Source organism: Saccopteryx bilineata, chromosome 3 (assembly GCF_036850765.1).
Source record: "Saccopteryx bilineata isolate mSacBil1 chromosome 3, mSacBil1_pri_phased_curated, whole genome shotgun sequence".
Taxonomy (NCBI): domain Eukaryota; kingdom Metazoa; phylum Chordata; class Mammalia; order Chiroptera; family Emballonuridae; genus Saccopteryx; species Saccopteryx bilineata.
Genome location: NC_089492.1, coordinates 253,925,661 through 253,951,499, shown reverse-complemented (window position 1 = coordinate 253,951,499; position 25,839 = coordinate 253,925,661). Strand labels below are relative to the sequence as shown.

Here is a 25,839-nt window from a genome sequence, read left to right as displayed (position 1 = left end):
CTGGTTTGAGCAAAAGCTCACCAGCTTGGACCCAAGGTCACTGGCTTGAGCAAGGGGTTACTCGGTCTGCTGAAGGCCCACAGTCAAGGCACATATGAGAAAGTAATCAATTAACAACTAAGGTGTCACAACGAAAAACTGATGATTGATGCTTCTCATCTCTCTCTGTCACTGTCTGCCTGTCCCTGACTATCCCTCTCTATGACTCCCTCTCTGTCCCTGTAAAAAAACAACAACCCCAAAACAAAATTTATTTGTACCAATTTTATGAGATTTAGAAATTATGGAAAAGCCAAAGACAGAGATAAAATTTCTGATTTATCTCATCATCCAGACAAAATCATAACTGACTCTGTTTTGTATTTTTTCCTGGGCATAAGCATTTATAATAGTTGTTTGTGAGATAATTTTTATGAAAATATAGTACTATACCTATGCATGATATGACTATTTTGTATTAATATGTCTGTTTTGTAGCTTTATTTTTATGTAAAATTTTATTAGGAATATTTTTGCATGGTGTATTTTTTAGTTGCTGCAAATAATCTTATTCAATAAAAGTATTTTATATATAAGCAATTCTCTAAAAAATAAAACAAAAATAATTATTTCAAAAAATATTATTTTCTGTGTAAAAATACAAAAAAAAAAAAGGCCCTGGCTGGTGATATAGTGGATTGAGCACTGTCCTAGAGCCCAAGATCACTGGCTACATCCCAGGGTCATGGGCTCTATCCCCAAGGTCCAGGCTTGACCTCAGAGATGGCCAGTTAGAGCCATGATCAGGGCACATATGAAAAGCAATCAATGGCACAACTAAGTGGAACATTGTGTTAATGCTTCTCTCTTTCTTTCTCTTCTCTCTCTCAAAAAAAACTCACAAAAGAATATGCAGTTAATTAAGAGTTTTATAAAGTGATTAACACTCAGTTATTAGCATTATGTTTGCAAAATTGTTTGTTGGGTGTTAATATTATTTTGCATTATATGTGTAGATTTGCTGTTCTGATATTTATATTATTCCTAAATTAGTTATTACTAATAATTATAAAATTTATTGTACATATCTCTTGTTCATATGTGCATGTAGTTCTTTGATTTCACTGGGGAACAAAATTTTTGTTGCATCCACAAAAACACTTGTTCTTACCTAATTCGAGTGTGCTGATCTCAAATCTGACATTAGTTTTTCTCTGTAAGCTACAGCTTTCTTGCAATTCAAGATTTTAGGTTTTCATCTTATTGTAAAATTTTCAACATTTAGTTTAACATAATGAAATAGAATGTCTTCTTGGGCATCATCTTTGTGAAAATATAATAATTTATATAATGCAGTAAATTCACTAAAAGATATGATGGCATCAGAATTTGTCTACAATTTCAAAATAGAACATATTAAAACACTTATTTTAATCATAAAATTTGTGCAAAACTTATTTAAATTCTATTCAGGCAAAAATTTGCATTTGTAGCTCTTGCGTTTGTGTACTTATTGAGGACAATCTTGTTTGATACTCCAGCAGTAATCTGCTCATCACTAACAGCTCCAAGATTTTCGGGAAACTTATCAAGGTGACTGTTCAAGAAGTGAATCTTAATGCTCATGTTACATGCAATGTCACAGAAAGCCAACAGCATCCTTTGAACCGGAAGTTCATAGTTTTCTGCTTTTTTGTTGCCAAGGAAGTTCTTTGTAACTGCCACAAAGACTGCCATGCTGCTTTCTCCTCCTTATTCATCTTCCTGAAAAATTCTTCATCACATACGAGGGTTTGAATTTGAGGTCCATCAAATACACCTGCTTTTATCTTCTCAAAAGACAAGGCAGGAAAAGCAGAAATAATATGTTGAAAGCATTCACTTTCTCTATTCAAAGCCTGAATAAACTGCTACATTAAGTCAAGTTTGATGTGAAGTGGGGGAAAAATGATCCTGTCTTGATTAACTATAGGTCCATTCACAATATTTTGCATCCCTACTTTCAGAACTTCACGTTTCAGCCACTCCTTCTGTGTCCAGTGTTTCTCCCCAGCTCGGCTGTCCCACAAACACAGAAAGCAAGGATACTTCGTGAAACCTCTCTGTTGTCCTAGCAGAAAATTTACTATTTTAAGATCCACACAAATGATCAAGTTATGCTCCTTATACTTCAGAAAGTCAAGGACAATTTTTATGTCATTATAATCTTCTTGCAGATGAGTTGAATAACCAATTGGAACTGCTGCATAAACATTACCGTTGTGTAGTAGAATACTCAGACTCCATTTAGAGCTGTTAAGAAATAGCCGCCATTCTGTTGGACTGTTAAGTGGTAATACCTAGCTGGCTGAGAAGACTACTGATACCATAACAGAAAACAAAGTGTTTGTCTTCAGAAAAAAAGTCCACAAAAATTTGTTTATGCTTCCTGAAATGGGATACTAGCTGACTGGTGAATTACATTCTTTTCTTGAAGCCTGGAGGCTATTAACTCAGCTGCTTTCTTTGATAGGCCCAAATCTCTTACTAAGTCATTCAATTCGGGTTGGCTAAACTGCTGAGGGGTTAATGACTGCTTTGCATCAGAAGAAGACTCTTCAGATTCTACAACCATTTCCTCATGCATCTTATCAAAATACACTTGATCACCATGTTCACCTTCTTAGTCCTTAGAAGAAATAAAACCATTGAAAACTGGAACTGGGAGTGTCTCAGAGTGTGGACTAGGTCGTATTGCTGAAGGAATATTAGGATATGTGATCATATGCCATCTTTTCTTGCCAATGCCCTTTGTATGGATCAGACAGAAATAACAGTCATTGCTGGGGTCCTTAGGTTCACACCAAACCATGGGAATACCAAAAGGCATTCCTTTGAGTTTTCTTTTTGTCCAGTCATAAAGCATTTCCTCACAATTATGACATGCAATATGAGGAGCCCAATTCTTTACTTAATTACCAAGGGGAACGTGAAAATAGGGAATATATGCACATGTCACAAATGATAAAATATTGAGCCTTTGACGTTGAAGTATGTAACAGCCACATATAGAACAGAAGGTGTCAGGACTATTTTTATATTTACGCCTACTTGAAGAAGCCATGATTCAATCTTAAGACAAAATAAGAGAGTGTTTTTATCAGATAATTTTTTACATTTAAAAACAACTACAGGCCTGACCTGTGGTGGCACAGTGGATCAAGCATCGACCTGGAATGCTGAAGTTGCTGGTTCAAAACCCTTGCTTGCCTGGTCAAGGCACATATGAGAGTTGATGCTTCCTTCTCCTCCCCCCTTCTCTCTCTCTCTCTCTCTCTCTCTTCTCTAAAATGAATAAATAAAAATAAATTAAAAAATAAAAAACTACAATTATGTAAAAGTGATGTTTGTAAAACATTAATTGCCTTGTGGTTATGTTCAATCCAAGAGCTGTTGCCCTTTAACTCCAATTTAAAAACCAATGCATGCCAATAACTGTAACAAAAAGAAATTAAAATTGCATAAAAACTAGAGCATACACCAAAAAACAGATTTCAGATTTGGAATCAGCGATGCAGAAATATATAGAAACAGTTCTAAAACCTTATGCAACAGAAAAATGAAAAAAATATTGTTCCCCAGTGTATTAATTATATACTCAGATGTAGAAATTGCTGGATCATAGGCTATGTTTATTTACAACTCTAGTGGAAGATGCTGAATTACTTTCAAATATAAATACAATAATTCCTTCTTATCTGTGGTTTCACTTTCTGCAGTTTCAATTACCCAGAGTCAACCATGGTGTAAAAGTATTAAATGGAAAATTTCACAAATAAATCTCATGAACTTTAAATTACATGCCATTCTGAGTAACATGATGAAATGTCATACTGACCTGCTCATCCCACCTAGGACAAAAATCATCCCGCTGTCCAATGGACGCACACTGTGTATGCTGCACATTACACACTTAGCAGCTATCGTGGTTATCAGACCAACTGTTATGGTATCACAGTGCTTGGTTCAAGTCAGCCTTATTTTTCCTAGTAATGCCCCCAAAGTGTAAGAATAGTGATGCTGGCAGTTCAGATATGCCAAAGAGAAGCTATAAAGTATTTGCATGTATAAGAAAAAACATAGTACATATAAGGGTCAGTACTATATACAGTTTCAGGCATCTCTGGGGGCTTGGAATGTATCCCTACAAATAAGGGGGGATTGCTTTATCTTACTACCAACCAATGTGCTGAAAACCAGCCATGAACATGAGGAATGCCCTGTATGCCACATTACACCACATCCTCATCAAAACTTGGTATTGTCAGCCTTTTCCATCGTACCCATTCTGATGGGTGAAGCAATATTACATTGGGATTTTAATGTACATTTTCCTGATTCTTATGAGGTTATACATCTTTTCTGATGTTTGGGTATTTTCTTTTTTTTAATTAATTATTATTTTTTTCTTTTTTGTGACAGAGAGAGAGGGACAGATAGGTACAGACAGAATGGGAGAGAGATAAAAAGCATCAATTCTTCATTGCGGCACCTTAGTTATTCATTGACTGCTTTCTCCTATGTGCCTTGACCAGGGGGCTACAACAAAGCCAGTGACCCCACACTCAAACTGGAGAGCCCACTCTCAAGCCAGATGAGCTCGCACTTCAGGTTTCGCACCTGGGTCCTCTGCGTCCCACTCCAACACTCTGTCCACTGAACCACCGCCTGGTCAGGCCTATTTGGGTATTTTCTATGTCAAGACTATTCAGATCCCTGGTCTATTTTTCTTTGGACTTATCTACTTTAAAAATTATTTGTGTAATAAAAATATTTTTAATATATATTCAGAATATGAATGCTTTTATCAGTTGAAGTTTTGCAAATATCTACCCCTAATCTGTGCCATCGCTTTCATCTATCTCATTCTTTCCCATTCCATTTGCTTTTCATTGAGTAGATTAAACCATTACAAGAGACATCTAACCTGTATCTTTTCTCTCCTTTGATACATAAGTTTATGTTCTTGTATTATAAAACAATCTCAAAATAAAATTACACTGTTTATGTTTGCATGTAAGCACTCCATATTCTAGCAGGTAAAATCTAATATTTTATTTATTGACATATATGAAAACCTTCATGAACCAGACTTTGCTTAACTGTTGAGTTTATGTCCCTTAATCCAGCATGCTAATTATATGTGTCTCCATATTTTAGCAGTCTTTTTATTTTATTTTATTTTTTGCATCCAGGATTCTTAGAAAAGGAGCTTATTACTAAGATTTAATTGGGGGTGGGCTTTGCCGCTTAGGCAGCAAATCTAGGGGTGGAAGAAATTAGGAAGTAAAGCAAGAAAGGAGTGGCATTTATCTGCTTGCTTATTCTTTTTTTTATTTTTTTATTTTATTTTATTTTATTATTTATTTATTTTTTTTACAGGGACAGAGAGAGAGTCAGATAGAGGGATAGATAGGGACAGACAGACAGGAATGGAGAGAGATGAGAAGCATCAATCATCAGTTTTTTGTTGCGACACCGTAGTTGTTCATTGATTGCTTTCTCATATGTGCCATGACCGTGGGCCTTCAGCAGACTGAGTAACCCCCTGCTCGAGCCAGTGACCGAAGTCTCGAACCTGGGTCCTTCCACATCCCAGTCTGATGCTGTATCCACTGTGCCACTGCCTGGTCAGGCTCTGCTTGCTTATTCTTATAACCTGTTAACACCCCTTCACATATGAATTATTTCACTCAGTCCCTCTGGGCAGCTACTGGGGAATCTAGATCCTACCTCCCTGATGTGGTATTTCCTTTGAATATAGAAGTAGTGGGTGAGGCCAGAAATTCCATGGGTTCAGGCTGGTCGGGCTCTGCTTATAACAGTAACAGTGAGCTTATCAATGTTTTGCTAATGCTGGCCTGCCCACCCCACCCCCCACCTTGCCCCAGGAGAAGGCACACACGTGTTCCCTTCAGGAAATGAGGAATATCAGAAGCAGCAGACAGGACTCTCCATTCAGGACATGACCCAGGCCAAGGGGCAGATGGGGCCGAGTGAGTGGGGACGTGCCTAGCTGGGTTCTGTGGACCTCAATGCTCTTGTCTACCACAGCTGCCTTTTAGAATAGAAACTAGGGGAAGGCAAATAGCCACAGTAAGAGCACAGGAAGGAAAGAGAAAAAGAAATCATCTCAATGGACCTGACATTTGAGGTTTGACCAAGTCCTTTGGTTGCACGTAAAAGGGAATGCTCTCAAAAGGTGGAATTTCTAAATTTTCTGGGCTGTGTATGTGTGTTACCATGATTCTTGCTGTCTGATCACATAATTACATTTCATCTTCCAGGTGTGATGGAGTCTCCATTTTCCTTGGTATCTGGATACTTTGCGACCATACTTCTCTTACAGATGGTGCTCACCTCAGGTAGGGATATCTACTTCTTTTTCATGGTGTGTCACATTGATAAAGAAAGATAATGGAGGTAAATAACTGTGAAGGAAATGAGGACACTTTACCACCAGTGTTCCTCAGGTTCCACTCTTTCTGTTACAGTTTTGAGGGTGGCAATTAGTCTTAAAACAACTTATGATTAAGAAATGTTATTTCAGTGACTCTCTTTCTCAGCCCCAACTCCATGCCACAGAACTATGATGACGTGCCTAGGAGAAGAGAGATAAATGTCTACTATTTCCCTCTAAAAGGCTCAAATTCTCACTGGCAAATCTTAATGAGTCCCTTATACTTAAAAACAAACCATGATCATTTATGTCACAGTTTAGTTTAGAGTTATAAGTTCAGTAGGACCTCAGATAAAGTAGTAGGTGTGAGCTGGATCTGGCCACAAATTTTTCTTAGTGCCGTGGGCCTTCAGTTTGAAAATGATGATTTTTTACGGTGAGAGGATAAACATTGTTGGCAGAGACAGGAATGAACTTCGTGCAGCTGAAAGGAGCTGAAACTCAGAGTATGGGAGGAGCTGTGTGACAGTCACCTATAGCTTCATAACACATTATCCCCAAAATGAGTGACTTAAGACAACCCCTTTATTGTACCTTATAATTTTAGTGTCAGGAATCCGGCCAAGGCATTCTTATGTTCCATGTGACATAGACTGAGGTCATTTGGTGTATTCAGATGGTGGGCAGAATAGTCTGAAGAGCCCTAAGTGTCTTCATTCACCTTTGGCTCTTTGATGGCGTAGGCTGGAAAGCTGGGGATGGGCTGGCATTATCAAACGGTATGTCAACATGGCTTTTCTGTCATGGAGGTCTCAGGGTGGTCAGACTTCCTTTTGGCAGCTTATGGCTTCCAGAAAGACTGTTACAGAGAGAGAGAGAGAGAGAGAGAGAGAGAGAGAGAGAGCTGTTCACTTAAAATAGGCTCAGAAATTATTGCAGGTCCTCTTCTTCCATATTCTATTTACTGAGCAAAGAGTACACAGTTTCAAGAGGAAGGAACATAAACCCTTCCTCTACATGGACAAGGCATCAAAAATGTGTGGCTATATTTATTCTGCCAAAAATGGATGCTGAAAATAGCAGCTGTGTATTTGATAAGTAGAGGGTATTGATCAGCAATAGTGGTCCATATCCCGCCTCTAGACAATGGGAATATGTTCCATTCTTCTGTTAAGTATTTACAGGGTGCCTAATATTTTCAGGCAATGTTTTATACATGGGGGATAATAAAGAGAATTTAAAAAGGGGATAAGACAAAACTCTGCTGTTGCGTGACTTGTATATTAGTGGGCCATGAAAGAAAATAAAGACAGAAATTTAAAAATATCAGGTAGTGATATGTGCTATGAAGTCATAGTCAAGTATGATTAGGGAAAATGTTAAGTGGGTGGTCATAAAAAATTTCCTTAAGGAATTGACATTTCAGCTGGGATCTGAGAGATACTGAGGCAGAGACTGGAGTGCTGCTGTCAGAGTGAAGATACCTCTGAGAGTGTGGTTCTGAGTCACAAAGGACTTGACACTAAGAACCAGAAAGAAGGCCAGTGTGTCCGGAGCAGAGGGATGAGGATGAAGCATGCTCCTGTGGCCTTCAGACTAAAACCTTGGTCTCTGACCTCCTCCACAGAGCAGTTCACGGTGAGCAGCTCCAGGAGCCACCAGGTGGTCATGGTAGGCGGACACGCTGAACTCGGCTGCCAGCTCTCCCCACCACAGAGTGCAGAGCACATGCAGGTGGGCTGGTATCGGGACCACTACCAACTGGTTTCCGTTTACAAGAAAGAGAAAGAACTCTCTGAAAAAAGCACTCAGAACTACATGAATCGCACAGTGTTCCTGAAGGACGCCCTGAAAGAGGGCAGAATGACCCTCAGAATCCACAATATCAGTGTTTCTGATGAGGGGAAGTACCACTGCTTCTTTAAAGATGGGGGCATCTCTGAAGAAGCCAGCATGGATCTGAAGGTAGCAGGTAAGGATGGAGGAGTCTTCTCCCGGTTTCCTTGGTAGCGCTGCTCTGGACCCATGATCCAGAATTCATGAATGCCGAACCATAAAAAATAGATCTTAGGGCATTTTTTAAAATTTATAACTTTCAAATAAAATTAAATAATATAATTTATAGAAAAATACATAGAGTGATATAATAACCTAGATACTTGGTTAACAATTTGCTGTATTTACTTCCGATCAAATTAAAGTCAACTTCGTACATCAGTAATGCCATTCATTTTTTTCCTTTACCAGCAATAACCATTAAACTTATATTGTCTCTTTTGATTTACATACAAGCATTCATAAAAATAGATGGTATTATTTTGTGTGTGTTTTTTTTTTAACTTTTTTTTTTTTTTGTATTTTTCTGAAGCTGGAAACGGGGAGACAGTCAGACAGACTCCCGTATGCGCCCGACCGGGATCCACCCGGCACGCCCACCAGGGGCGACGCTCTGACCACCAGGGGGCGATGCTCTGCCCCTCCGGGCATCGCTCTGTTGCGACCAGAGCCACTCTAGCACCTGGGGCAGAGGCCAAGGAGCCATCCCCAGCGCCCGGGCCATCTTTGCTCCAATGGAGCCTTGGCTGCGGGAGGGGAAGAGAGAGACAGAGAGGAAGGAGGGGGGGGTGGAGAAGCAAATGGGCGCTTCTCCTATGTGCCCTGGCCGAGAATCGAACCTGGGTCCCCCGCACGCCAGGCCGACGCTCTACCACTGAGCCAACCGGCCAGGGCCTTATTTTGTGTGTTTTTAAATTTTGCATCATAGTATCAGTAAACATATTCTATTGATAGAATTATACTTTTAGTATTTTATTTTTGATATTAACCCATCCTTATTCAAGTAGGTACATTCATTATTTTTAACTGTAGTGTAGTATTCTACCCCAAAATATATGACTATTGATTAATATATTCCCATATCAATAGTATCAATAGACATTAAGATAGTAGATATGTTTCAGTTCCTATGTTAGACTATAATATTTGCATGCAATAGTTCTTTTAGGATATACAGTTTGCAGTTAAGTTGCTAGGCCACTGTGTACAAATATTGACAAATTACTTTGGCAATTACACATCAAAATGATTGGATCAATTTATATTTGACAGAAGTCATGCAAAAGCTAAATCCATACTGATACTTGGAATTATCATGCTTTTAAACTTTGGCAATTTTTTTTTGACAAAGACAGAGTGACAGATAGGGACAGACAGACAAAAGGGGAGAGAGATGAGGAACATCAATTCTTTATTGCAGCACCTCAGTTCATATGTGCCTGGACTGGGGGCTACAGCAGAGTGAGTGAACCCCTGCTCAAGCCAGCGGCCCGCAGCACTCAAGCTGGTGAGCCCCCGCTCAAGCCAGATGAGCCTGTACTCAAGTTGGTGACCTTAGGGTTTCAAACCTGGGTCCTCTGCATCCTAGTCTGATGCTCTATCCACTGCGCAACCACCCGGTCAGGCAACTTTGGCAATTTTTATTTTAGCTTTTGTTTCCCTTATTAATAATAAATTTTTACTTGTTATATAATGGAGAGTTGATTTTTTTTTCCTTTCTGATTCTTGCTTGCTTATTATTTTTACCCATTTTATTGAGTTTTTTGATTTTTTAAAATTTATGTGAATAGTTATTTATTCTGGATATTACATTTCAGTTTTTATTTATGTTGCAATAATTTTTAGTCTATTGCATTTTTAAAAAAACTTTTATGGTAATTTATGTTACACATATCTAATTTTGATATTATCAAATATTCAGTCTATTAATTATAATTTATGAATTTGTCACATTTAAGAAATCCCTTCCTATCCCCATTGTGTAAAGATACCTGCTTAAAATTTTAAAATTCTTTTTTTACATTTAATTCTTGATTATATGAATTTTACTTTTGTGTTTTTATGAGATAATTTTCAATATTAAAATATATGTTTATTGACTATTCCCAATAATTGTAAGGTACTTCGGTTGTCTACCAAGTCCGTTTCTCTGCATGAGTCTTTTAATGGGTTGTTATTTTGAATATCTTTTATGTCATTATGATCTAATTTTCCATACCTAATACAATACCACTTTATATAAATTACTATAACTATGTGTCTTGGTATATGATAGGACATATCTTCTAATCTTGCTATCTTTCTTCAAAACTGCTGTAGCTCTTTATAGTATGAATTTTAATTACAAAATTATAATTGAAATGGAATTGAACTTATAGACTGATTTAGAGAGATTTGCTATGTTTCTTTATTACATTGATGAACATTTACTCAGCCTTCTGTATTTTAATTTATATTTAATTAAATTTGATATGTTTACCTAACTAGGAGGTGGGGTTAATGTACCAGATCTTTATCCTTTTGAGCCACTGGGTTCCCATCCTCTCTCTTTTACTCCCAGAAATTCTCTGAAAGAAATTCAGTGTTAGTAGCTATCCTCCCTGACAAGTAAACATTCGAGGCAGAAATGGCTAAGCCCTCCCTGAATTCCACTCTTTTCTCTGTTCGGGTCCTGTAATTGTTTTTTATCTTGTTAAAACTTTGAGAGATTTTTAGAAAATGATTTTTGTATTTCATCCACATTTGGCTTGTCTTCAACAGGAAAATGGGAAACCAAAACTCTAAACACATCATTTCTATTTTATTTTTTATTATTACTATTTTTATTTTTTTAGTTTTATTTTACTTTATTTGGTGAGAGGAGGTGAGATAGTGAGACAGACTCTCATATGAGCCCTGGCTAGGATCCAACAGCAACCCCTGTCTGGGGCCAATGCTCTGCCCATCTTGAGCCATGCTCGCAACCAAGCTATTTTTAGTGCCTGAAGCTGATGCACTTATACCAAGTGAGGATGAGCTATCCTCAGCACCTCTGGCCATTCTTAAATCAATTGAGCCATTGGCTACAGGAAGGGAAAAGGAAGAGAAGAGGGAGAGGGGGGAAGAAAGAAGCAGATAGTCACTTCTCCTGTCCAGGAATCAAACCTGGGACATCCATACATTGGGCTGACACTCTGTCCACTAAGTCACCAGCCAGGCCAATCATTTCTATTTTTTAAAAATGTATTTATTTATTATTTATATACTAATATACTTCTCAAAAAATCTTGATTCAGATTCAATGCTCAAAAAGGGATGATACACAGTTCAAAATAGCCAATGTAGAGATGGAAATACCCAGTGAAATTTTATTCTAATTTAGATTTTTAAAAATTATTTTTCTTTTTATATTGAGATGTGCTCTACAAATACTAGAGTGCACACATCTTAAATGTACAGCTCAGTCAATTTTTACACATGGGGTCACCCATAAACTCACATTTCAGGTCAAGACATGGACTATGTCCAGCCCCCTAGAAGGTTCTATCTTTCCCCTTCCCAGTTAGTACCCCTTTCCTCTTACTGAAGTAATCATCCCTTTAACTTCCATCATGATAGATTAATTTTATCTCTTCTAGAACTTGATATTAGTGGAATCATACATTGACTCACCCTTATTCATTTATGTTATTAAATGAATTTGTTTTTTTGCTTTTTTTTTGTACTAGTCTGTGATATAAGTGGACATTTGGGTTAGTTTCAGTTTTGGACTGTTATGAATAATGCTGTCATGCATATTCATGAAGCTACTGTTTGGTAAGCATTATCCTCATTAGTACTATCATTTCCCTGATATAGTGGTATTGAGCATCTTTGTAAACACTTGTTGGTTTTATAATATATTAAGGTATTTAAGTATATAAGATTCTGATATATAGATATAGATATAGATATAGATATCATCTCAAATACCGCTTTAAATCTTTGCCCATTGTAAAAACTATATTTGTCTGTCTTATTGATTTATAGTATTTTTAAAAATATATTTTTGACTCACTCCTTTCTCAGATATGTTATAAATGTTTTCTAGTCTATAGTTTGCTTTTTCATCTGCTACATTCTGTCTTTTGATGAAAAAATTATTAAATTTAAAGCCTAATTTATCAATAATTTCTTCTATGGTTAATACCTTTGGCACCCTTTTAGCTTGAATTTGGATTTAATTGTTATCCTTGCTTTAACTGTGGTCATCACTCTTAAATTTATGGCAAAAGAGGGGAAAAGAAACATTTACTTCTTAATTCTTGAGTTCACACCAATAATTAATGTCATTTCTTTCTCTTCTAGCTCTAGGCTTGGATATACAGATTAATGTTCAGGTTCTTGATAAAAAAGGGCTCATGGTGCAATGTAACTCAGGAGGGTGGTTCCCACAACCCCGGATGCAGTGGAGAGACAGCAGAGGGAATATAATTCCAGCCTCATCAAAAATCTTCTCTCTGGATGGAGCTGGATTATTACACCTGAACATGAGTGTTCTTCTTGAAGACAACAGTCATGGTTCTGTCACTTGTTGCCTTCTTAACCCAGTTACTGGTCAAGAGAAAAGAGCAGGTATAGCCCTACCAGGTGAGTACTTGTAGGTTGGTTCTATCAAGAAAGAATATTTTTCATCAGTGTGACAAACTTAGGTGGGATTGCTTTATAAATAGTGAACTGCTGCAGGTATGGAATGTTTAAGCCTAATTAAGTCTCCAGGAACAAGGAAAACACCAGATGCTAAGAGCGTTGTTCTTAAAAATTGAAGGTCTTGCAATAATTAGAGAGAGTCTTTATTCTGTTTAGCATCTCAAGGCTTCAAAAGTTTTATGTCACTTGGTTGCTTGAGCCACTATTTCTAGCTTTATAAACTTGGGTCATATAATTTTCAATATCATTGATTTTTCTCATTTAGATATGGTAAAATATATTTTTTTAATTTGAAATAAAATATTACAAGTAAGCTTTATAAGACATAAAGTAATATGCAGAATTAAGATTGATTTTAAAATTATGGATGTGACAAGTGGACTTTACGACTACCTTGTGAAGAAATAGATATGCAAAGAAGTCAGTTATTTAAGATTCATCAACCAATACGTGATATATCCAGAATTAGATCCCAGTTTCTCACCCATTATCCAAGGTTACTTTTCTCTGGAAAAGCATGGTTATAATCAGAGAGATTAGAGGTCCACACTGTAAAATGGTCATTTGTGCTTCAGTCTGTGACTATGTGTAGTCCCCAGAGAAATTAAGGTGAGTGAACAGGACAACAGGTAATAGTGAAAGGGTCAAATTTTTAGGTAGGATAACTCAACTGTTATACAAAAGGACTTCCCCATCAGCAATTCAAACATAATAGAAATAATTAGATAGTTCATGTGGCTGTACACCATGAGGTAACTCAGACACTCAGATTCAAATAGATTATTGACTGTCAGTTCCCTTAAAGATCTGGAAAACCTGTTGATCAAGCAAAACTAAGTTTATTAGACCTAATGCAGTGAGAACATCATCTTGACAGAATATTAATAGCCTTCTAAACTGGGTAATTAGGGGAAGATAATTAAAGTTTTAGAGCCTCTACTTGGTGATTTTAAAGTAAGCCTTGCAAGGTGAGAAACTAGTTAGAATTAATGGAGCTTACACTGTAACAGCTTTGGGTTGGTGAGCACGGTAAGATGAAGGTCTTGAAGTGAGTCTTGATGAGCCAGCCCATCATTAGTTTTGGTAAATAAGCTATTTTATTTGATTCACAGTCTATTTCCCAGGAATAACTATTTCCTGGAATGAGTAGCTAACTTGTTAGCCTTCAGTTGTTTAGTCTAGAAACAAGAAAGTGTGTCTAATCCCAAAACTGTTCACCACAAGGACAGAAATTGGTCCTGATATTATTTAACATAGGGACAAGAAATTATTTTGGTTGTATTTTTCAAGAGGGACTATTGCTGAAAAGAAGAAAAAGAAAGCATTCCCTGAAAGACATCATCAGTGTCTACCAGAGAGTCTTTGGATGTGAGCTCAGATCAGTTTTAGCCTTACTCGTAGAGTACCCCTGAACAGAAGAAAGTAACTGTGTAACTAGGTCCAGTTCACAAAGGCTTAGCATCAGACAATTACAAAATGTCCTTTTTCTTCATCGTCATGGAAGCATAATTAGAAAGTTGATAAGTAAATCTTGGAAGCCCTTTGCTCTTGTCCATCAAAACTATACATGCTTTGGTCCCTTAATAATCTAAAATTAGCTCCCTTAGTCAATTCACAATTTCAACCTTCTGTTTTACATCATGGGAGACTTACTTTTGGTTTTCCCCTCAATCCTATATTTCTGTTTGGAGTCATCCACAAATCTTGGACTAGCCAACCTAATCAATGTTGTTCTAAATTTCATACTCTTTTCTGGTTGATTTTTTTTTATTTGAATGAAAACCTTTTATATAATGAAAAAGCAAATTCAGTTCCGGTGATTGTCAAGTAAGGGAGATACCTTGACAATGGAGCCGTTGTTTTTGTTTTTTGTCTATTTCTAGAATCCATGTGTCTCTCAAATTCTAATAATGTGGTGCCAAAACATCGAGGTAGCTTGCTTTTTTTTTTTTCAAACCATTTACTGCATTAGGATATTTATTTTGTGTTCTGCATCTGAAAATTACAATTTACGAAGGTACTACGTGTATGATTCTGTGGTTTGTCTGTCTGTCTCTAAATTCATCTTCTTCATTCCACGGGAAACAATGCTTGTCTCTTTTCTCTTTTCTCAATATCTCATTCTCAAGGCTTTTAAAACCCCACTCTCCAGGTCACTAGTGATTGGCAGCAGCAGTAGAATAAATGCTGCTATTGCCCTTTCCCTATATTCTGAACTTTGAGGAGTTTGGGGAGTTCCTAGCTCTATCACCAAGGGCACACCTGATCCAATTTCACAGCCAGTGTCTTCCCCAAGCTCCACGTGGTGCTCAGGACCCTGTCTTGTAATTTCCCTCATCTCATAGATTTGTACTCTGCAATGAAAGAAAAGAAGTAAAAAGTTATTTTTCCATTCAAGGCTGTTCTGTCCTTGCTCAATAACTCCCAAGTCCTGGTCTTTGCCCTAGTCCAGCTTCATTAGCCAGTGGCCCTCATCTGAGGCCAAAGTTCATACTACAGAGTATTACAGGGACCATAAGTGTGTGCCCTCCTTCCTTAACACCAACATTCCATGCCCATTGAAGTCTTGTGATCCTTCTGCCCTACTGATTAAGACTTTTTGTTCTCTTTCAGATATCTTGTTCAAATCAGAGTTTACATCGACAATGTCATGTATGAATGTATGCCTCCTGATATATTTTTTCACTGTGCAAGGTCTTCTGTATTTCAGACCAAAAGGTATTTTATTCAGATATTAAGTGCATAGAGAAGTTTTATAAAACTATCTAAACCTGAATCTCAATATATCCTACTACTATTTTTGCCATAGAAGGTCTTAATATCCTGAATTATTGCTCATGGTAAGCTGCATCTTTTGTCCTTTTGTGGCTCTCCAGGGCTCAGGTACTGCTGCTGTTATAGTGTCCATAATCACCAAGATCTCTTGATCTTTTCAGAACTATTGTTGCTCATTTTCCATCACTTAGAATCTCAATAATAGTAATTCTGTCATCTTCCACAGACAACCAGGGATATTTAGACAAATATTATGAAATTGTTCAGAATATTTTCTTTTGATGGCAAGAGAAAGAAAAATAGATGAACCAATAACCAGATTTTTGGTCTTCCTGAATCTCCTTTCAATTCCCCTTTTACTCTTCTTATGAAATTAACCTAAATAAATCTTCTCTCATCCTCATTAGAGATAGGAAATGAAGGCTTAATTTCAGGGAACTGATAGCAGGGAGTAGAGTAGGTATCAGTACATTTGAGAATGATTCCTTAAGTACTTGACCTTAGGACCTTCAGAACATGCAAGATGAATAATCAAAGTAACAGATTATGACATCTAATACTCAACACACAAAATATTTCTGGAAAGAAAAGAGCTGTTGTACATTATAAGCTCTTCTGGATGGAGGAAGAGATGGACTGGGAGATTAGGGAAGATAATTTAATCTATAGTGACATATATACAATTCACAAAGTGCCTTTTGAGAGTTCTCATGAAAATTATATTTGTCTATAATTCAGGAAACATAAGGCTAAAACAGAATAGAAAATTTGAATTGTTCAACCCTCTACCCAATTTATAAAGAACTCTACAACTTTGAATAAGTATTTATCATGTGTCAACAGATGTGGTAAATAATTTGTAGTAAATATATTACTAAATTATTTAAACAAACCTGCTCTATGGCTTCCTGGTTATAGCCAAAAACTCATGGTTCCAGTCTATTTTTTAAAATGAAGAAGTTAAGGATCAGAGTTTTTGGAAAGATTGCTCAAGCTCAAACAATATATAGATATAGAACCAACATTGTAAACTAGATGTGTCAAATGCCAGCCACTTTGCTCCAACCATCATGATCTTCTTCGTGTTTTATGGGTATGAAGACCATTCTTGCATTGTTGCAGTGATGGGGAGGTCACTAACTCATTAGACAGTTTGACTTATTCATTCATTCACTCAGCAGATGTACACTGAGTATCTCCTTCTTACTAGCCACTGTTCTAGATATTGACAGTATAGGAAAGGGGAAAGGACCCAAAGTCTTTCCCTTCATAGACCTTTTTTTTTTAATTGAGGTAACATTGGTTAATAAAATTATACAGGTTTCAGGTGTATAATTCAACATCATCTACATATTGCATTGGGTGTTCACCACCCCAAGTCAAGTCTCCCTCCATTAGCATGTATCCCCCTTCTACCCTTTGTCACCTCCCCCATTCTCTTTTCCCTTCTGCAATCTCCACACTGTTGTCTGTGTCTGTAAGAATTTTTTTTCTTAATTCCTTTACCTTTTTCACCATAATGTGAGAAAATTCTTCCCTTTAAAAATTTCTTGTTGCTAATTGCTGGTATTTGTGTCTTAAGAAACATACAATAGCCTGACCAGGCGGTGGCTCAGAGGATAGAGCGTCAAACTGAGATGCTGAGGACCCAGGTTCGAGACCCCATGGTGCCAGCTTGAACATGGGCTCATCTGGTTTGAGCAAAAAGCTCACCAACTTGGACCCAATGTTGCTGGCTCCAGCAAGGGGTAACTCGGTCTGCTGAAGGCCCGTAGTCAAGGCACATATGAGAAAGCAATCAATGAACAACTATGTGTCGCAATGCGCAACGAAAAACTAATGATTGATGCCTCTCACCTCTCTGTTCCTGTCTGTCTGTCCCTGCCTATCTCTCTTTCTGACTCTCTCTCTCTGTCTCTGTTAAAAAAAAGAAACATACAATATTTGTCTTTCTCTTATTTATTTTACTTAGCATAATATCCTCCTGGTTCATCCATGTGGAATCTAAAATCAAAGTAAATAAACAAACAAAACAAAACAGAAACAAACTCGTGGACACAGAACAAATTGATGATTGCTAGATAGGAGGGTAAAAAAGGTGAAGGGAATTCAGAAATACAAACTGACAGTTTTAAAAATAGTCATAGGGATGTAAAGCGTATAGTTAATACTATTGTAATAACTATGTATGGTTCCGAGAGTGACGTCACGGAAATGGCGCCATGAGCAGCGCATCCGACAGATCTCCCCAAAATCTCAACAAATTTATCAACTAGAAACAGAAAAATTTATCCTCGGAGCATTCCAGAGTTCCACACACACTGAAAGCGAAAGGACTGTTATCACTTGAATCTGAGAGATGGGCCACAGCTGATGGTGTGAAGGAAGCTAACTACCACACGGACGTTCATTCAAGAAGAGGAGGGAGTACGCCTGTGGTGAGTCAACCCACACGTGCAACTGCCCGCCCACACTCGGGGAGCGGCAGCCTGGGCGCTGGTGGCCACCGGCGTGCCCTGAGAAATCGTGCACGTGCCCCGTGCCGTGGTCCAGTCACAGAGCAAGCTCTCTTACATCACCAGCAGCCCCAGCGGCCCACGCACCGCGAGTGAGGGTCCCCAGCCACCGGTGTGCCCTGAGAGACCGCGCGCGTCCCATGCCGCGGTCCAGGAGGGGTGCTAAGGCTGTCTTCCCCATTCCGGAGATTCTCTCCGTGGGTGGGGCACCTCACCCAGCCATTCAAGCTAACAATCAAGCGTTGGGGGAGAGGCGCGCAGGCAGCCTGAAATACTTTCTGGAGCACAGCTGCGGATCCAATCACTAAAATTAGCTTAACCCACGAAATCTGCGCACCCACGGGGCTATAATTGATAGGATCTCTCTCAGTTCAGCGATCCAAGACAAGAGGCGTGATATTTTTCAGTGCCTCTCGCTAAAGGGGCGGGGGCAACTTCTGATTGACAGAGCCTCCATATTCAGGGATATACGCTAACGTAGAGGGACTTGGCAGATATTAAGATCTATACAGCAAGCAGCGACTAGTGCCTCTTCTTCCCAGCCAAAATAGGTTACAAAGTGTGGAAAGCCTGGGTCGAGTGGTCCAACTGAATGCTAGGTGCTGAACAGTCACCTTGACAACAATTGACTCCCAGCCCCACCTGATTACGCTGGAGGCTCTGACTGCCAGAGCCTTACCCAGAGCTTTGCGCTGAGTGGGGATAGAGTGGGGATTTCCCAGCTCTTTGAGCCTCTTACTCCCCAGACAGAAGCAGTGGCTGCCTCATAACTGGATCACAAGGCTGCTAATTCAGAAAGGGGAAACTAGGAGAGAGACTACAGGAAAGCAAACTCTCTCATTGTTGGACCCTGCAAACGCCAACAAGCCTTGACTACCAGCGAGACTAAAGCCAATTATATGACATTGCCATAGAATCCCATCAACTGCAAATCCCTACCTAAGCATGACACAGGGGCAGAGCCTGGGGTACAGAGTCACCGACCAGGAAGAGGGAGAGAAAAGAAAAAGGAAGAAGTTAACCTCTCAAAATCAAGAAAAATCCACAGACTTTATAACTTGTTCCACTAATTCTTCGTTGTTGTTGTTTCTTTCTTCTATCTTATTGCCTTTATTATTATTTCTATTTCCTCACCTCGGTCCTTTTATTCTCTGCCCATCTTATGCTTCCCTTTTCTTGAACTACACTACCCATGACTTTAACATTTTATTTCTTTTCTTCATCCTTACTCTCCTTTAGGGCTACACTCCAAAACCCTTAACTCTCACTCTCTCCCCTTTTGTCTTTTTTTTCTCTTCCTTTTTTTCTTCCTTCATTTCTCTCTTTTTATTATTTTTTCCTTTCTATTCGTTTCTTCTTTTCTCCTTTTACTTTTCCTCCCATTCAATCCTCAATCACAAACAAATTATTTAATTTGGGACTCAAGGTTTTTTTTGTTTTTTTTTTAATTTTTTTTATTTTTATTTTTTGCTTTTGTTTTTGTTTTTTCTTTGTTTGTTTGTTTTTGTGGCATTTTGGGTACTTTTTACATTGCTTTTTAACTCACTAGCATTCCTCCCAACCCAAGGTCTCCGTTGTAGTTAGTCTTCGCTCCACCTAATACAACAGATTTTTACTTATTTTTATTTTTTCTTCTTTAATTATTATTATTTTTCTCTCCTTTTTTTTGTTTCCCTCTTACCCCTCTCATTATATTTCTTAGTCGACCATCACTTACAAGCAAATCATTTTATGCTTGTCTAACATTTCCTCTTTTTTTTTTTTTTTCATTTAGTAGGTCCCTACTCCCTTTTTTGCCCCTTGAACTCTTCACCCCAAATCATGCCCTCTGTTAAAGGCAGTTTTTGTTCCATTTAGCATAATAAAATTCACAGGTCATCATGATATTTCTCTAAGTAGGGGAGAGGAGGGGAAGAGAAGAAAGAAAAAAGGGGGAAATAATAAATTATTACTGTTCTTTTTGTGGGGTGTTTTCCTTTTTTTTTCTTTTTATTCTTTATTAATTCTAATTAATACTATCAACAAGACCACACTCAGATGCCAATAAGAAAAAGGAAATCGAATATTATGGATACAAAAGATAGAGAGGTAACACAAATAGATGTGAAAAAATCTATGGAGAAAAGATTTAACATATTGGAAGCCTTGGAGCCAAATGACAGAGAATTTAAAATAGAAATCTTAAAAATACTCAGAGATATACAAGAAAACACAGAAAGGCAATTTAGGGAGATCAGAAAACAACTCAATGATCACAAAGAATATATTACCAAGGAAATTGAAACTATAAAAACAAATCAAACAGAGATGAAAAACTCAATTCACGAGCTGAAAAACGAGGTAACAAGCTTAGCTAATAGAACAGCCCTGATAGAAGATAGGATTAGTGAAATAGAAGACAAGCAACTTGAGGCACAACAGAGAGAAGAAGAAAGAGACTCAAAAATAATAAAAAACAAGAAAGCCCTACAGGAATTGTCTGACTCCATCAGAAAGAATAACAGGTTATCAGAGGGAGAAGAGAAAGAAAATGGAATGGAGAATATACTCAAACAAATAATAGATGAGAATTTCCCAAGCCTGTGGAAAGAACTAAAGCCTCAAATTCAAGAATCAAACAGAACATCGAGTTTTCTTAACCCCAACAAACCCACTCCAACGCACATCATAATGAAGATGATACAAAACAATGACAAAGAAAAAATTCTCAAGGCAGCCAGGGAAAAGAAGAGTACAACATATAAAGGAAGGCCTATTAGATTATCATCAGATTTCTCAGCAGAAACCTTATAAGCTAGAAGAGAGTGGAACCCAATATTTAAAGCCCTGAAAGAGAGGAACTTTCAGCCACAAATACTATACCCATCAAAGCTATCCTTCAAGTACAAAAGAGATATAAAAACATTCACAAATACAGAAAAGATGAGGGAATTTATCATCAGAAAGCCCCCATTCCAGGAAATACTAAAGGGGGTTTTCCAACCAGATTCAAAGAACAAAAGAAAACAAAACCACAAGTAACAGCTCCACCAAGAAAAGAATAAAACCAAACTTAAATTGTGACAACAAAAGAAAAAAAGGGGGGAAAGGATGAAGATTAACAGTAGCAAAGGACAATGAAGCGCAGAAATACTTATAAGATAGGGTACTACAATGAATATGGTAGGTACCCTTTTCATTACTTAATGGTAACCAACTCTGAAAAAACCACCACGAAAACACTTGATTTAAAAAAGGTAGCAACAGAGGAAAGAAGTATGGAATACAAACAAACAAAAACAAATGATAGAAAAACAAAAGAGAAGAATCAAACAAGATACAAAACTAACAGAAAACAATTTATAAAATGGCTATAGGGAACCCACAAGTGTCAAAAATTACACAAAATGTAAATGGATTAAATTTACCAATAAAAAGACACAGAGTAGCAGAATGGATTAAAAAAAAAATCCAACTGTATGCTGCCTACAAGAAACACATCTAAGCAACAAGGATAAAAACAAATTTAAAGTGAAAGGCTGGAAAACAATACTCCAAGCAAACAACACCCAAAAAAAAGCAGGTGTAGCAATACTCATATCTAATAATGCTGACTACAAGACAGAAAAAGTACTCAGAGACAAAAATGGTCATTTCATAATGATTAAGGGGACACTGAATCAAGAAGACATAACAATCCTTAATATATATGCACCAAACCAAGGAGCACCAAAATATATAAGACAGCTACTTATTGACCTTAAAACAAAAACTGACAAAAATACAATCATACTTGGAGACCTCAATACACCGCTGACGGCTCTAGATCGGTCATCCAAACAGAGAATCAATACAGATATAGTGGCCTTAAATGAAATACTAAAACACCTGGATATGATAGACATCTACAGGACACTTCATCCCAAAGCAACAGAATATACATTTTTCTCTAATGTACATGGAACATTCTCAAGAATTGACCATATGTTAGGCCACAAAGACAATATCAGCAAATTTAGAAAAATTGAAATTGTACCAAGCATATTCTCTGATCATAAAGCCTTGAAACTAGAATTCAACTGTAAAAAAGAGGGGGAAAACCCTACAAAATTGTGGAAACTAAACAACATACTTCTAAAAAATGAATGGGTCAAAGAAGAAATAAGCGCAGAGATCAAAAGATATATACAGACAAATGAAAATGAAAATACAACATATCAGAATCTCTGGGATGCAGCAAAAGCAGTAATAAGAGGAAAGTTCATATCACTTCAGGCCTATATGAACAAACAAGAAAGAGCCCAAGTAAACCACTTAACTTCACACCTTAAAGAACTAGAAAAAGAAGAACAAAGACAACCCAAAACCAGCCGAAGAAAGGAGATAATAAAAATCAGAGCAGAAATAAACAAAATAGAGAACAGAAAAACTATAGAAAAAAATCAATAAAACAAGGAGCTGGTTCTTGAAAAGATCAACAAAATTGACAAACTCTTGGCAAGACTCACCAAGGAAAAAAGGCACAGGACTCAAATAAATAAAATCCAAAATGAAAGAGGAGAGATCACCACAGACATCATAGATATACAAAGAATTATTGTAGAATACTATGAAAAACTGTATGCCACCAAATACAACAATCTAGAAGAAATGGATAAATTCCTAGAACAATACAACCTTCCTAGATTGAGGCATGAAGAAGCAGAAAACCTAAACAGACCAATCAGCAGGGAGGAAATAAAAAAAACTATTAAAAACCTCCCCAAAAATAAAAGTCCAGGCCCAGACGGTTATACTAGTGAATTCTATCAAACATTCAAAGAAGACTTGGTTCCTATTCTACTCAAAGTCTTCCAAAAAATTGAAGAAGCAATACTTCCAAACACATTTTATGAGGCCAACATAACCCTCATACCAAAACTTGGCAAGGATGGCACAAAGAAAGAAAACTACAGATCAATATCTCTAATGAATACAGATGCTAAAATACTAAACAAAATACTGGCAAATCGAATACAACAACATATTAAAAAAATAATACATCATGATCAAGTGAGATTCTTCCCAGAATCTCAAGGATGGTTCAACATACGTAAAACGGTTAACGTATTACACCATATCAACAAAACAAAAAACAAAAACCACATGATCTTATCAATAGACGCAGAAAAGGCTTTCAATAAAATACAACACAATTTTATGTTTAAGATTCTCAACAAAATGGGTATAGAAGGAAAATATCTCAACATGATAAAGGCCATATATGATAAACCATCAGCCAACATCATATTAAATGGCATAAAACTGAGGACTTTCCCCCTTAAATCAGGAACAAGATAGGGTTGTCCACTCTCTCCACTTTTATTTAACGTGGTGCTAGAAGTTCTGGCCAGAGCAATCAGACAAGACAAAGAAATAAAAGGCATCCATATCGGAAAAGAAGAAGTAAAGGTATCACTTTTTGCTGATGATATGATCCTATACATCGAAAACCCGAAGGACTCCACAAAAAGATTACTAGAAACAATAAACCAATACAGTAAGGTCGCAGGATACAAAATTAACATACAAAAGTCCATAGCCTTTCTATATGCCAACAATGAAATATTAGAAAACAAACTCAAAAAAATAATCCCCTTTCACGATTGCAACAAAAAAAATAAAATACCTAGGAATAAACATAACAAAGGATGTAAAGGACCTATATAACGAAAACTACAAGGCATTGTTAAGAGAAATAGAAAAAGACACAATGAGATGGAAAAATATTCCTTGTTCTTGGATAGGAAGAATAAATATAATTAAAATGGCCATATTACCCAAAGCAATATATAAATTTAATGCAATTCCCATCAAAATTCCTATGACATTTTTTAAAGAAATAGAACAAAAAATCACCAGATTTATATGGAACTATAAAAAAACCCCGAATAGCCAAAGCAATCCTAAGGAAAAAAGAATGAAGCTGGGGGCATTACAATACCTGACTTTAAACTATATTATAGGGCCACGATAATCAAAATAGCATGGTATTGGCAGAAAAATAAACACTCAGACCAATGGAACAGAATAGAAAGCCCAGAAATAAAACCACATATATATATGGTCAAATAATCTTTGATAAAGGGGCCAACAACACACAATGGAGAAAAGAAAGCCTCTTCAACAAATGGTGTTGGGAAAACTGGAAAGCCACATGCAAAAGAATGAAACTCGACTACAGCCTGTCCCCGTGTACTAAAATTAATTCAAAATGGATCAAAGACCTAAATATAAGATCTGAAACAATAAAGTACATAGAAGAACACATAGGTACTAAACTCATGGACCTGGGTTTTAAAGAACATTTTATGAACCTGACTCCAATGGCAAGAGAAGTGAAGGCAAAGATAAATGAATGGGACTACATCAGAATTAAAAGTTTTTGCTCAGCAAGAGAAACTGATATCAAAATAAACAGACAGCCAACTAAATGGGAAATGATATTTTCAAACAACAGCTCAGATAAGGGCCTAATATCCAAAATTTTCAAAGAACTCATAGAACTCAACAATAAACAAATAAACAATCCAATAAAAAAATGGGAAGAGGACATGAACAGACACTTCTCCCAGGAGGAAATACAAATGGCCAACAGATATATGAAAAGATGCTCATCTTCATTAGTTATTAGAGAAATGCAAATCAAAACTACAATGAAATACCACCTCACACCTGTTAGATTAGCTATTATCAACAAGACTGGTAATAGCAAATGTTGGAGAGGCTGCGGAGAAAAGGGAACTCTCATCCACTGTTGGTGGAACTTTAAAGTAGTACAACCATTATGGAGGAAAGTATGGTGGTTCCTCAAAAAACTGAAAATAGAACTACCTTATGACCCAGCAATCCCTCTACTGGGTATATACCCCAAAACCTCAGAAACATTGATACATAAAGACACATGTAGCCCCATGTTCATTGCAGCGCTGTTCACAGTGGCCAAGACATGGAAACAACCAAAAAGCCCTTCAATAGAAGACTGAATAAAGAAGATGTGGCACATATACACTATGGAATACTACTCAGCCATAAGAATTGATGACATCAGATCATTTACAGCAAAATGGTGGGATCTTGATAACATTATACGGAGTGAAATAAGTAAATCAGAAAAAAACAAGAACTGCATGATTCCATACATTGGTGGAACATAAAAATGAGACTAAAAGACATGGACAAGAGTGTGGTGGTTACCAGGGGTGGGGGGAGGGAGGACGCAGGAGGGAGGGAGGGAGAGAGTTAGGGGGAGGGGGAGGGGCACAGAGAAAACTAGATAGAGGGTGACGGAGGACAATCTGACTTTGGGCGAGGGGTATGCAACATAATTTAATGACAAGATAACCTAGACATGTTTTCTTTGAATATATGTACCCTGATTTATTAATGTTATCCCATTAACATTAATAAAAATTTATTAAAAAAAAACAACTATGTATGGTTCCAGACTGGTATTAGACTTATTGTGGAAACCCCTCTCTAAGGTATAGCAATGTCTAATCACTATGTTGTACACCTTAAAGTAGTATAATATTACATGTCAACTATAATTTAAAAAATAAAAACAAACAAAATAAGAAACAAACATAAAACCATGTTCCTATCTGG

At 37.1% G+C, this 25,839-nt stretch overlaps 1 protein-coding gene across 1 annotated transcript in view; it reads left to right on the top strand.

The window, feature by feature from the left end:
* The window catches only part of LOC136331181 (putative selection and upkeep of intraepithelial T-cells protein 1 homolog), a 96,206-nt gene that overhangs the window by 46,922 nt on the left and 23,445 nt on the right, over positions 1-25,839 (top strand). The window contains exons 4-7 of the mRNA XM_066269256.1: positions 6,306-6,383; positions 8,046-8,390; positions 12,581-12,862; positions 15,536-15,640. Coding sequence (XP_066125353.1) covers positions 6,306-6,383; positions 8,046-8,390; positions 12,581-12,862; positions 15,536-15,640 — 810 coding nt within the window. The remainder of the gene's footprint in view (positions 1-6,305; positions 6,384-8,045; positions 8,391-12,580; positions 12,863-15,535; positions 15,641-25,839) is intronic.